General features: G+C 44.3%; 1 protein-coding gene across 13 annotated transcripts in view; it reads right to left on the bottom strand.

Moving 5' to 3' along the window:
- Depdc5 (DEP domain containing 5) overlaps positions 1-13,144 on the bottom strand; it is a 128,199-nt gene that overhangs the window by 42,066 nt on the left and 72,989 nt on the right. For all 13 annotated transcript variants that reach the window (XM_029545144.1, XM_021210251.2, XM_029545146.1 and 10 more), the window contains 4 exons: positions 6,988-7,105; positions 6,237-6,404; positions 5,231-5,450; positions 3,767-3,900 (listed from right to left, as the gene is read on the bottom strand). In XM_029545144.1, coding sequence (XP_029401004.1) covers positions 3,767-3,900; positions 5,231-5,450; positions 6,237-6,404; positions 6,988-7,105 — 640 coding nt within the window. The remainder of the gene's footprint in view (positions 1-3,766; positions 3,901-5,230; positions 5,451-6,236; positions 6,405-6,987; positions 7,106-13,144) is intronic.

The raw sequence follows: 13,144 nt of genomic DNA, 5'->3' as shown, positions 1-13,144 counted from the left end.
CAGCAGTATGGAAATGTAAGCTGAATAAACCCTTTCCTCCCCAACTTGCTTCTTGGTCATGATGTTTGTGCAGGAATAGAAACCCTGACTAAGACAGCATTTATACCTGGGTGAGACTGTTCCGGTCCAATAGCTCAGAGCCTGCTACAGTGAATACACAAAGATGTGAAAACATGTACAGGGCACAAGGTATTCTAAGGAAAGAGGGAAAGCAGCCAGTCCTACACAAAGCCTGCACCCTATGTGATTGGCAGGAGGAAGTCAGCTTACACTCAACACAAGACACAGGAAGGCAAACATCTTTTACATAAGTATAGGTAGATGGGACACTATCACACTGTTGAACTGCTTCTAGCAGGGAGCCATCCCACAAAGGAGGAGGACATCTGTCTGTTTATCTGCATTGGGTTATCCTCATCCCATAAAAGCAGAAAAGGTTTCAGGCCACTATCTGCTGCCCAGGCTAATCCACTGCTATTAGTCAGCATAGAGCTGACTCCACAAGAGCCTGATCAAAGGAATGTGCTTACGGATAAAGACTGGTGGGGAATTGGAGGAAACAGTTACAGTACGACAGCAGACTATAAAAAGAAAGCCCTCTCTCACTTTGCTGTAACAACAAATACAAGAGAATCTGCTTAATATAGTAGGAGAAAAAGAAAGCAAGCAAGCTGGGCCACGGTGGTGCACCACTTTAATCCCAGCTCTCAGGAGGCAGAGGCAGGTGGATTTCTGAGTTCGAGGCCAGCCTGGTCTACAGAGTGAGTTTCAGGACAGCTAAGGCTACACAGAGAAACCCTCTCTTGAAAAACCAAAAAAGAAAAGAAAACAAAAAGCACCATGTAAGTAAACACCGTATAAAGGTCTGACTCCTTTAACCTACCTTCAGCCTCCCAAAAACCTAGCATATCAGCCAGGAGCAGTTGTCTGGGGCATGGAGATGCCTCAAGTCTCTGACCTGGCTCTTGTCATGGGTTCACTGAAAGCCTCATCATCCACCCTGGGGAATGCTACAAGCACAAGATGGCTTGCTTTTCCCAGTCTGAGCAGAAAGAGGCTCACTGGCACATACTAAACAGTGACTCACCAACAAATTAAAATAGGATATTTTTTACCTCCATTTTCACACCACTCCTTATGTTCCTCATTCTTTTCTGCAGTCAGGGAGAACCTGCTGGCAGAATCCTGAGGCCTTTCCTGGTCTTCCCAACAGAGCCCAGTGCTCTAAGGAGGACTCACCTTGCCACTTTCCCCTCCACATTTGTGGCCCTGCATGCACTCTGCTGTTTGACTGCACCTCTGTAGTCCTTTCCTTCCACCGAAACCCTACCTCCTGGCATCCACCCACCAAACCATTCCAGGCATGGGACGCATCTCTGAAAGCATGCTGTACAGGGTAGTTTTATGCCAACTTGACACAGGCTAGAGTCATCTGAGAGGGAACCTCAGCTGAGAAAATGCCTCTGTACGCGTAGGCTGTAGGCAAGCATGTTCTAAATCAGTGATTTTTGGGAAGGGCCCAGTCCACTATGAGTAGTGCCATCCCTAGGCTGGTGGTCCTCGGTTCTGTAAGAAATCAGGCTGAGCAAGCCATGAGAAGCAAGTCAGTAAGCAGCTCCCCTCCCTGACCTCTGCGGCAGCTCTTGTTCTGCTGGAGTTACTGTCCTGACTTCCTTTAATGATCAACAGTGATGTTGAAGCATAAACCAAAGAAGTCTTTTCCCCAAGTTGCTTTTGATTGTGGTGTTTTAATCACAGCAATAGTAGCCTTAACTAAGAGACACATTTTTTGCCAAAGATGCTGAAAACATAAATAAATCTTAAAAAAAAGAAAGAAGAAATGTTTCATTATAACAAAACCAAATGTGTACAAGTGAATCCTTCCCCTATGAGACCACATAAGGATGGCCTGGCATCCAGCACTCCACACTGTCTCTTAAAAAAAAAAAAAAAAAAAAAAAAAGATTTATTTATTTATTATATGTAAGTACACTGTAGCTGTCTTCAGACACTCCAGAAGAAGGAGTCAGATCTTGTTAAGGATGGTTGTGAGCCACCATGTGGTTGCTGGGATTTGAACTCTGCACCTTCGGAAGAGTAGTCTGGTGCTCTTACCTGCTGAGCCATCTCACCAGCGCACGACATAGGATCTTGTCTTTAAGAAGAATAAGATGACTGGGAGAACCAGAAATGGATATCCTTTCTAAAACTATTGGGCCTTATGGTTGGATAAATGAAGATCGAATCTTTGTTATTTAAAGCCAAGCATAGGCTGAAGACATTGTTCAGTGGTTATAAGTGCCTACTGTTCTTAGAGAGGATCCCAGTTCAGTTCCAAGCACCCATGTGCGGCAGCTCACCTGTAACTCCATCTCCAGGGAGATACGATGGTCCCAGAGACTCAGGAGACTGAGGCAGAAAGATCACTTGAGTTTGATCCAGGAGTTTGAGGACATCATGGACAACACAGCAAGATCCCATCCCTAATTAAGACATGCATGGTGGCACATGCCTAGTAATCCTAGCACTCCAGAGGCTAAGGAAGGCATACTACGAGGTTGAGACAATAGAAAACTATAACAAAAAATTTAAGTTAACCTAGGCTAGCTACATTGCCGGACTTATCTTAAAACAAATGACAAAATTAACCCTAGGTAAGGCTGGGGAGATGTCTTCGTAGTTAAGAGCATATGTTACACTTACAGATGACCTGGCTAAGTTACAATCATCCTTAAGTCCATCTTCTGGCTCTGCAGGCATCAGTTTCCCATGTGGTGTACAGACATACCATTGATTAAAAAAAAAAGAAAAAAAAAAAAGAGTGCTTGCATAAAGACTTGAGTTTAGATCCCCAGCACCTACTAAAAGCCAGTTGTAGACAGGCATGTCTGTAACCTCAGGCCTGTGGAGGAGGGGGAAACAGATTCTGAGAGCTTGCTGGCCAGCTGGCCCAGCCAATAGGCTAAGCTCTAGCTTTAGTGAGAGACCTTGACTAAAGGAAACAAGGTAGAGTGACAGAGAAGGACCCATAGCATCTTCCTTTGGTCTCTATGACATGTGCACGGGTATGGACAACGTACAGAGATGCATACACCATAACCATACAAACTTTAAGGAGAAAAAAAAAAGTTTTGTGATCCAAATTAACTGTGTCTGTAGTTTGAATGAAAAGCCAGACTCAGAGTTTTTAACTGCAGACCTGGTTTGCTATTCGACACTCACCAGGCATTAGCTGCACTTCCTGGTCATGTAAATGTCTTTCTTTTCTTTTTTTTTTTTTTAAAGATTTATTTACTATTATATCTAAGTACACTGTAGCTGTCTTCAGACACACCAGAAGTCAGATCTCATTTTTGGATGGTTGTGAGCCACCATGTGGTTGCTGGGATTTGAACTCATGACCTTTGGAAGAACAGTCAGTGCTCTTAACCACTGAGCCATCTCTCCAGCCCCGTAAATGTCTTTCTTAAAAAAAAAAAAAAATTAGTTTTATTTCATGTGAATGTCTGTTTGCTTACATGTAAGCCTGTATACCATGTGTGTGCAGTGTCCACAGAGGCCGCGGAAGGCAGTGGAAGCCTTGGACCGGCAGTGACAAACAAATGGGTGGCACCATGGGTTCTGGGAAGTAAAAGTAGGCAGCTACTACTCTTAGCTGCTGAGACACCTCTCCCGCCTTGCAGGATCTTCTTAATTACATGTGGAAATTATATGTCACCTTGGTCAGACGACCGAGACACTGGAATGCCTTAAAGCAAGCACTTACTTCTGACTAGCCTCCATCTCCAGCAGGGCAGACAGAGCTGAGGTTCCCTTCTTGCCGACTGGAGGGCCTGCTGACTCGAGAGAGTGTGCAGAGATGGGCCCGGTCATCTGCAAGCCTTTCATGGCAGTCCCCTTCTAAAGCATGGAGAAGGAGGCAGCTCGTTAGTCCAGGTGGGCCCTGAGATTTCCCTGTACCTCAGCTCACACTGTGCCATCTTGGACCCAGGGAACCTAATTAACCCAGCAGAGAAACACAGGTTCTCTGTGCCTAGTGGGCTATAAAAGAAACTGAGGCTCAGAGAAGTTGGCTTAACTAAGTAAGTTCAAGTACCATGGGAGCTGGAATTCAAACTAAAGTTAGCTCTTACATTCCAAGTTAGCTCTCAAGTGCTTCCATTCACAAGTGATCTTGTGTATAGATGGTAGCTGATAAGGGAAAAGGAGCCTGAGGCTAAAAATAGGGTTGATGAAGGACCACTATCACATGATTAACAGTGACGAACTAACAATATACAAACCTGAATGAATCCCAAAGCATAATGCTATGCAAAAGAAGCAAGCCTCAAATGGTTTTATATTATATGATAGTGTTTTAAAAAACATTTGGAGCCAGGCATGGTGGTGCACACCTTTAATCCCAACACTCGGAAGGCAGAGGCAGATGGATTTCTGAGTTTGAGGCCAGCCTGGTCTACAGAGTGAGTTCGAGGCCAGCCAGGGCTATACAGAGAAACCCTGTCTTGAAAAAAAAAACAACCCCCCCCCCAAAAAAAAAAAAAATTGGAAAGACTAGTGGTTGCTAGGAGACAGAGACAGGAAGGATAGGACCACAAAGGGCAGCATGAATCTTTTATGTTTTTCCTTCGAGTTCTGGGATCAAACTCAGTTTGTCAAATGTCAGGCAGGTGGTCTACATCTGAGGAACCATTCATTTTGACTGTGGTGTTTAGTAATATGAATCCTTGTATTTTACACACACACACACACACACACACACACACACACACACACACACGAGTCAGTTGTTGAATCATATATCTGCCTGCTATTGCCTGGGTTGCCTCAGGTCTGTCCTGTAGCCTTATAAGCCTCAGTTTTTCCACTGAGTGGCAGTGTTTGATTGAAATGAAAGTGATGGACACTTTCTAAAAGGAAGGTCTGCTGCTGTTATCCTCTCAAGAGCTTTAACTCTGCAATTCAGTACTGCTGTGCTGATCCTGGGTCCCACTTGGGGAATTACACAATAGGTGCTCTGTCCTAAGCCAGAAGGGGCAGCTAGGCATAAAGCAATGTCCAGTCACTTTTGGCACCAACCTCCTCTCTTTCATTCTTCAACAGGTAGCAACTGCAATTTCGGACACATGTTGGGTAGTCATGGGATAAATCACCCAGCTGGTGAGAGCATAGGAGGTGGCGCTTGTACCCCAGGCAAGTTGTAGCCCCCAGGAGCTCTAAGAATCCTTACCCGAATCATGCGGTCTGAGCGGTGGCGCCTGCGAATGCGATTTAAGCCCTCTACAAAGCGAATAAAGCCATCTAGAAGCTGCCACTCATCTTCATCTGCACGGGGTTTGTCCCCATAGATGTCACAGTGCACCTCCCCTTCTGTGATGCGCTTGGTGGCAGTGACACAGGCTGGCAGTAGTAGAAATCGGGTTCTCCAGAACTTCAGAGACTCGATTAAGCTATAGTCAAGGGTTAACAGAGTGGTGGTGAGAAAAAGTAGGCAATAAAAGACCTTCCAGGGAGCTCGCTGAAGCTGGTGCGAGACAGTCCTGCTTTGCTGCCCAAGTGGCTTTGCTTAAGACACTAGACACAAAATCACAAGGAAGACCACAAGGTGGCTTCTGCTTTAACCCCAGAGCCATTACAATGACTCTGTGCACTCATCCCCAGTGAAGTAGCTGTCCACAATCCATTGCAAAGCATACAGAAAAGTTAAAACATTATATATGAGACAACCACAACCACAAGGCTACTAGACAGCAAGAGAATAAAATGCTGAAACCATATGGTAATATAATCCTATGTTTGCTAAAAATGTTTAGACCTGTATACAAGCACACCTGTGAACACACAAAGACTATTAATTTACATAAAGCAATGCCAAATTATAGCTATAGATAGGTAGCCTCAGGCACATCCTACAATCTGTACAAGCCTAAATTCCTCCACTGAGTCCATAATCTATGCTGACAGTTGCACCAAAGGGCACATTGTGACTTAGTGGCTCCTTCTAACTGCAACAAAATATACACAATAAAATATATCACTTTAACCCATTTTAAGTGTATATGTCAATGGCTGAGTAGATTCACACTGCTATATTAACTATCACCATTAGCCACAGGCAGTTATGCTCTGTTCTTTCAATTTAGGGAAAACAAAACAGACATCAGACAAGGACAAATGTGTTAAAAGATGCATATACCCAAAACAGCAGGAATGGGAAGTTAAAGCTGCTGTCTCACCTGAAGTCTTCAGAGCCAGCAGAACAAATATACTGATCTAAGTAATTCCACTTGTATTCCTCCAGCCGTTCGTGGCAGAACTCCACCCAACAGGAGACAAACTCCGAGTCAGAGTGGGAAGGGCAGAGGCTGTAGGTGTAACGTATCTGGGCAGATTCATAAGGGTACCTGAAAAACAAAGGTATGCCTGGATACGTAAAAGCGATCTGTAGACCTCTCCCCCCGCCCCCCCAACTGCCACCACCACCCTTTTCTCTCTCACTGTACTCAGTACTACCTGGGCTCAGTTCCTGAACATTTCAGATCTCCTTAAACTTACCATCCTCTTTTTTTTTTGTTTTTTCAAGACAGGGTTTCTCTGTATAGCCCTGGCTGTCCTGGAACTCACTTTGTAGACCAGGCTGGCCTTGAACTCAGAAATCTGCCTGTCTCTGCCTCCCAAGTGCTGGGATTAAAGGCGTGCGCCACCACCGCCCGGCTACCATCCTCTTTTTACACTCACCACCGCCTGGCTACCATCCTCTTTTTACACTCATCCTCTGCTTGATGTGAGTCATGCTAAGTTTATAAGCCGAATCCGTTGCCTTTTGGAAGCAGTAAACTATAAACTTAAAAGTTTATTTTTAAGGCAAAGCCAAAATTCTAAGGGTTTCATTTTACTTTTTATGCACATATTGTTTTATTCACATAATTTAGTGGATAGACAAAACTCAAGATGGTCACCAAGGATAGTAAACATCCAAGGACTCACTTGGGAAGGTAACGAGTTACTGTGATCATCTTGTCCTTGAGTGTCACCTTATGGAAAGTTCTGCCCATACTCAGCCAATACTGGCCTTCCTCCTCAGGGCGGTTTCGGGACACAAGGCCTAGTAGAGAAAATGATTGCTTTTATCCACAAAGATACAGATAAAGAGAAACAAAAGAAGAAACAAATGTTTTAAGAGGCAACTCACAGAAGCATCATCCTTGGCTAAAAAATAAAATTGTAGAAATGGTCAGATATTTCTGTTATTAAACCAACTAATAACAATCAGAGAAGGTGTTAAAAGCACCTGGATACCACACTCCCACCCTGATGCACAGCCCTCTGGAGGAAACGGTAATAGGTTTGGGGAAACGTGTGGGATTAAGATGAAACTCCACTCCACCTGAGCACATCTAGGTCCTCACCCCAGGCTGGCAGTCCTTACCTTCTGGCCTGTGCTCCAACTCCTTCCCACAGCACCTCCCAGCAGGTATGCTCTGGGAAGCTCATTCTGACAGGAGCACTTATTATTTATGCAATTTTTGCCCCTACACATCTGCTTGGATACTGCTTCTGTATTCTCTTCTTGAGCCATAACTGAAATCTTATGGATTAAAAAAAATTTGTTCACATTTATTTACTTTTATATACATATATATGCATGAGTACAAGAACATATGCAAACTATACCATGCATGTGGTAGTCGGAAGACAATTTGTCCTATATGTGGGTTCTGAGGATCAAACTCACTCAGGTTGTCAAGCAAGCAGTAAGTGTCCTCACTGGCTGAGCCATCTCTCCAACCCATCTTATAGATAACATAATATCACCATCAAAGGAAAATTCCTGAGCACTAGCCTTGTGAATATCTTATATGTAGTACGTTAAGTATGTGTCTCTCTCAGGCACTGTAGTGCATATCTATAGCTCCAGCAACCTAGGTCACCAAGACAGGCAGATTGCTTGAGTCTTGGAGTCTGAGGCAAAACTAGGCAATACGGTGAATCCTTGTCTCAAGAATAAATTAAATTAAAATTTAAAATAAAGTTCCAAGAGGCCAAATCTAAATATAGTTTATCTTTATATTAGCTCCTACTAAAAGGCCTTCCCCAGAGTAGGTGTTCAAAAGCATAGTTTAAACTGAATTAAACACAGCAGAGTGGGGAATGACAAGGAATCAGAAACACATAACTGTAGGAGGCCACGGCCTCTCCCCTGGGCTACCCGAAGTCGCATCTTAAAAGATGGCACCTGTTGGCTATGGAGCTTGTGGTAAACAGGTTCATATTTGGTGGTGATATGTTCCCGCTCTTCTGGTTGGCTGAGGTCACGCGCCTGGTGAAGTGACGTGGCAAGCCACTATTGGAGTGGATAAGAGTATAAAAGGGCTTGTATCCCAGGGCTCGGGGGAGATGAAGAGGGAGATAAAGAATGAAGCTTACTGAATAAACTGCTGAGAAAAGAACTGGTGGTGGCATCTTCCTTGCTGGTCAAGAGGGGACACGACACATAACAAGTGTTCAAAAGAATAAAACTGTGCTATAAAGAACAACCAAGCCAGCCAGGCAGTGGTGGTGCATGCCTTTAAACTTGGGAGGCAGAGGCAGGTAGATCTCTGAGTTCAAGGCCAGCCTGGTCTACAGAGTGAGTTCCAGGACAGCCAGGGATACACAGAGAAACCCTGTCTTAAACAAACAATAACCAACCAGCCAATAAAGAACAGCAGCAAAGCCTGGGCAAGATCCTCATGACTGCAAACAGAGTGTGCTGCTCTCGCCTGCTCAGCTCAGAGAAATGGTCACATGGTGGCAGGTCACTTAGAAGTCCTCAGAAGGAGAAAGGACAGTAGAGTCTGAGAGGATTCTAACTACAACTGAAGAGTACCCCACGAGGCACTCCACCTCTGCTGCAGACAGTCTGCTGGCTGCCAGGAGGAGCATCAGTGGATACGGATCACGAGCACCCAGCTCAGCTCCCATACCTCATCCCAACTACGAGCACCCCAGTAAGCAAACGTGTATTTGGAGTGAAGTTAATGTGTGGCTCCCACAAGATTCTGCTGGAACAAGGGTTACCTTTCCCTTGCGGTCAGTGAACCTCAAACAAGGGAGATGCATGACTTGGCTATGAAAGCAACTTTCCAAGTAACAACAATAGTAACAGGATATCAGTAATTTTTATTAGCAGGGAAATAAGAGTTTTCCTCTGACAACTAGTCATGAAAAATGAGGTCACAAATCAGTCAGGACCAGACTGGACACTAGCATTACACACTCACAAGGGATATTCACTATCCATTCAGGAGCATAGGACAGGCTGGCTAGATGTGGCCAGTGACATCAAAAAGTCAATTCATTTCTCCTCCTTGGGTTAAAGTTAAACTCTTCCTGAAGCCCTGTGAGAAGTAACACCTCTGGCCACAACTCCAGAGCACTCTAACACTAGCCTTCTGTTTGGTGTGCAAAAATTATCACACCTGTGTCTCCTGCTACAAGGCTTTCTTGCACACACATAAACTGATCCTTTTGCCTGCATGCTCTTCCCTTCAACTTCCCCCTCTGTTTCTCCTAAAGACTTCTACTTATTTAAGGTTTAAGTTCAAACACAACATCATACCAGATCCTCCAAACCATATCAAGCTCCAAATTAAAGAGGTCTCATTGGCCTTGAACTAACTTTCCCTCCCAGGCTTTATCACAGCAGACTCATTTCTCTCTACTGAACTAGAAATTTCCCAGACTTGCAGTGTTGAAAATATTGTTGAATGAATAAGTGAATGAATAACCTCATATATTTATTTACTATTTGTTATATTCCAGACACTCGTTTGGTCCCAGCACTCACGCTGGCCACTCACAACTGCTTGTATAACTCTAGCTCTGGGGGATTTTTATGGCCCTCCCTGGCTACTATGGACTGTGTCACTCCACATATATATTAAAAAACAAACAAACAAATAAACAAACAAACAAACAGTAAACTTGGATTTAGGCATCATCTGAAAACAGGGAGATTTAACACTAAAATCAATTAAATACCCACTTCCAGGTTTAGAACATTCACTATATACTTGATAACTAAATATTAACTTGGCCCTCTGCTACTCCTAGTTGTCTAAACCAAACTATATCATGCTTAAAATTAGTCATATCCTCATTTTTTAAAAAGAGAATTGTAAGGCATAAGGGTGTATACCTTAAGTGCCACCACTTCAAAGGGAGGGACAAGTAGATCTTTGGGTTTGAGGTGAGCCTGTCTGGTTTATAAAGTGAGTTATAGTCCAGCCAGAGTCTATAAAAGGCTGGACAGTAAAACCCTGTCTCAGAAAACAGAAAGAGGAAGGGATGGAGGGATGGAGAGAGGGTTCAGGGGAGAGGGAGATTAAGAAGAATGAAGTTGGCCAGGCAGTGGTGGCGCACGCCTTTAATCCCAGCACTTGGGAGGCAGAGGCAGGCNAGGATGGTTGTGAGCCACCATGTGGTTGCTGGGATTTGAACTCTGCACCTTTGGAAGAGCAGTCGGGTGCTCTTACCCACTGAGCCATCTCACCAGACCGGATGAAAGATTCTTAAGTCAATATATAACATCACTGTTTAACAGCTAAGGGAAGAAATCAATCAATATTATGAATAACTGTAACACACCATGACATACCAGCTAAATGTTCTGTACAGTCTCAGCTTGTGTAAAGAACCCAGATGCAAGGCCTCCACCAGTCACTATAGTACCTTAAGTAACTTAGGAGTGGCATCTTTAGGGTATATGTTACCCTTGACTTGAATGCATGGCATGGCCAGCATTCCTCAGCCCAAGAACCACCAAGCAGTACACAACTACCACTCTTAGCCCAAATACAGATGGCCATGCTACTTGGAAAGCTGTGGGTTGTAGCCCTAAGCCAGGTAGATATATTTCAGTTCCTCTGTTTCAGCTCAGAGAAGCATAGGGTTCAAGCTAAGGTTGAGTTCCTTCACCCCCAAATCCCCACAAAATCAATATCAGCTGGCTAGCCATGAAGAAGAATCCTCTAGCTGGACAGGGCAGCATGTGATCATTCGAGGACATGTTTGTCTTTTGTGTTCACAGTCCTCACCAGTGAAATCCTAAATGCCCATGAACATGAATGCAGCTCATGTCCACGACTGTATTCATTCTGATTTCAAAATCTATTGATACCTGTCAGGTCCCAAAGAAACCAGGGGCAAAGGGCTAACTGGAGCATCTACTAGCATATCAAAGAGCACAGGCTCACTCAGCAACTGCAGCTCCTGTCTGCTCTCCTCACCCTAGCCCCTTCTCCTAACCCTCTCTGACCACGAATTTCCCTTCCTTCAGCTTCTGATTCTTGTTAACCCAGCCATTTTGTCAATGCCCTATCTTGGTTCCTCCCGCTCTTTTGGTCTTCTTAGCCCCTCTCTTCTCTTCCTCTCTTGCTCAAACCCCACCCCACACCCCCTTCATGGCCAGGTCTATTCTTCTGACCATGTTCAGTCTGCTACTTTCTCTCTCTGCTCTGGATTCTTCCAGATGTCTCTGGATATTCTCTCCCTTATGTTGACAATAAAAACCCTCTCCTCAACCAGACCTAGGAACAGTCATGTCCTCATTTTCATTCAATATCTTATGCTCTTTTTCCTATTGCTTTGTTTACAAGGTTTTCCTTGTAAGAATTCTCAGGACATAGAGGGGACAGCATTCAGAGTGTTTGAAATTGTCAAAGAACGAGTTTAATAAAAGCTTTAAAAGGGAAGGAGGAGGAGGAGGCGAAGGAGGAGGAGGAGGAGGAGGAGGAGGAGGAGAGGAGGTTGAGGTTGACCACCTTTAATCATGGCACTTGGGAGGCAAAAACAGGCAGAGAACCCTGTAAGTTTGAAAACATCCTGTTCTAGAGTTCCAGGGCTCCACAGAGAAACCCTGTCTCAAAAAGAAGAATTAGATTTTCTAGAAAATATTTATCTTACTTTTATTTGTATCAGTGTTTGCCCGAATGTACTGATGGATCAGCCTAATTCTGTCTTAAGGATGGAAGCCATTCTGTTACAAGGTCAGAAGAAGTTCATTGTTGTTTGCTGACATTCCAAGTTGACAGTGCTTTAATCAGATGTTCCCCACCCTAGGAAGTTTCAATCACACCTTGAATGTACCCTGATAAGATGTTCTTCCAAATAGTTTTGAACTGTTTAGTCGAGTTCCTATGTAACCAAAATTCCTCTGGAAATTCCTCAACCCCTCTATTCTTAGTGTTTTCTTGTTTGTTTGTTTTTGGTTTTGGCTATATGGCTATGTAAATCCCACCTCCTCCTGTGTTTGATGATATTTTTCCAAAATCCTGCTTTAGGACTGACAGAAAATAAAGTTTACTTAATTTGAACAAAGAATCTGGGTAATGGTTTTACTCTCCTTTGGTGGGCTTAGCAGTGTGTGTACCACTGGCAGGAAGCCACCATGTGAGAGCTCCTAGCCGGAGACCAGGGCCCTCTGCAAAGCAGCCAGTGCTCTTAACCACTGGGCCAGCTCTCCTGCTCTGAGAGCTGGGTCTTCGGGGTTGGTTTTGGAAAAGCGTGTTACTTTGTAGTGGATGCTGACCTGTATCTCGCCATGTTTGGGCCACCAAATCTAACTGAAGTGGTTTTCTTTGCCATTGTTGTTTCTCCGTGTTTGGGTGCTAGTGATGGACCCAGGGCCTAGTGCATGCTAGAGAAACACGCTACCCCTGAGCTGCACCACCCTCAAAAGCGCCGAAGGGCCAGGTGGTTTCTATGTCAACTTGACATAAGCTATAGTCATCAGACAGAAGGGAGCCTCAGTGAGAAAATGTCTCCATGAGATCTGGCTGTAGGCAAGCCTACCAAGCAGTTTCTTACTTAGTGATTGGTGGGGACGGCCAGCTCATTGTGGGTGGGGCCATCCCTGGGCTGGCAGTCCTGGGTTCTGTAAGAAGAAAGCAGGCTGAGCAAGCCAGTAGCAGTACTTCTCTATGGTCTCTGCATCAGCTCTTGTCTTCAGGTGCCTCGTGTGAATTCCTGTCCTGACATCCTTCAGTGATAAACAGTGATGTGTTTAAGCCAAATAAACACTTTCCTCCCCAACTTGCTTTGGTCATATAGTGTTTCGTCACATCAACTAAGACGATAACCAAACGAAAGAAAACCTACTCTC

Source organism: Mus pahari, chromosome 13 (assembly GCF_900095145.1).
Source record: "Mus pahari chromosome 13, PAHARI_EIJ_v1.1, whole genome shotgun sequence".
Classification (NCBI taxonomy): Eukaryota; Metazoa; Chordata; class Mammalia; order Rodentia; family Muridae; genus Mus; species Mus pahari.
The sequence above is the reverse complement of the archived record's forward strand: the minus strand, read 5'-3'. Positions and strand labels throughout refer to the sequence as shown.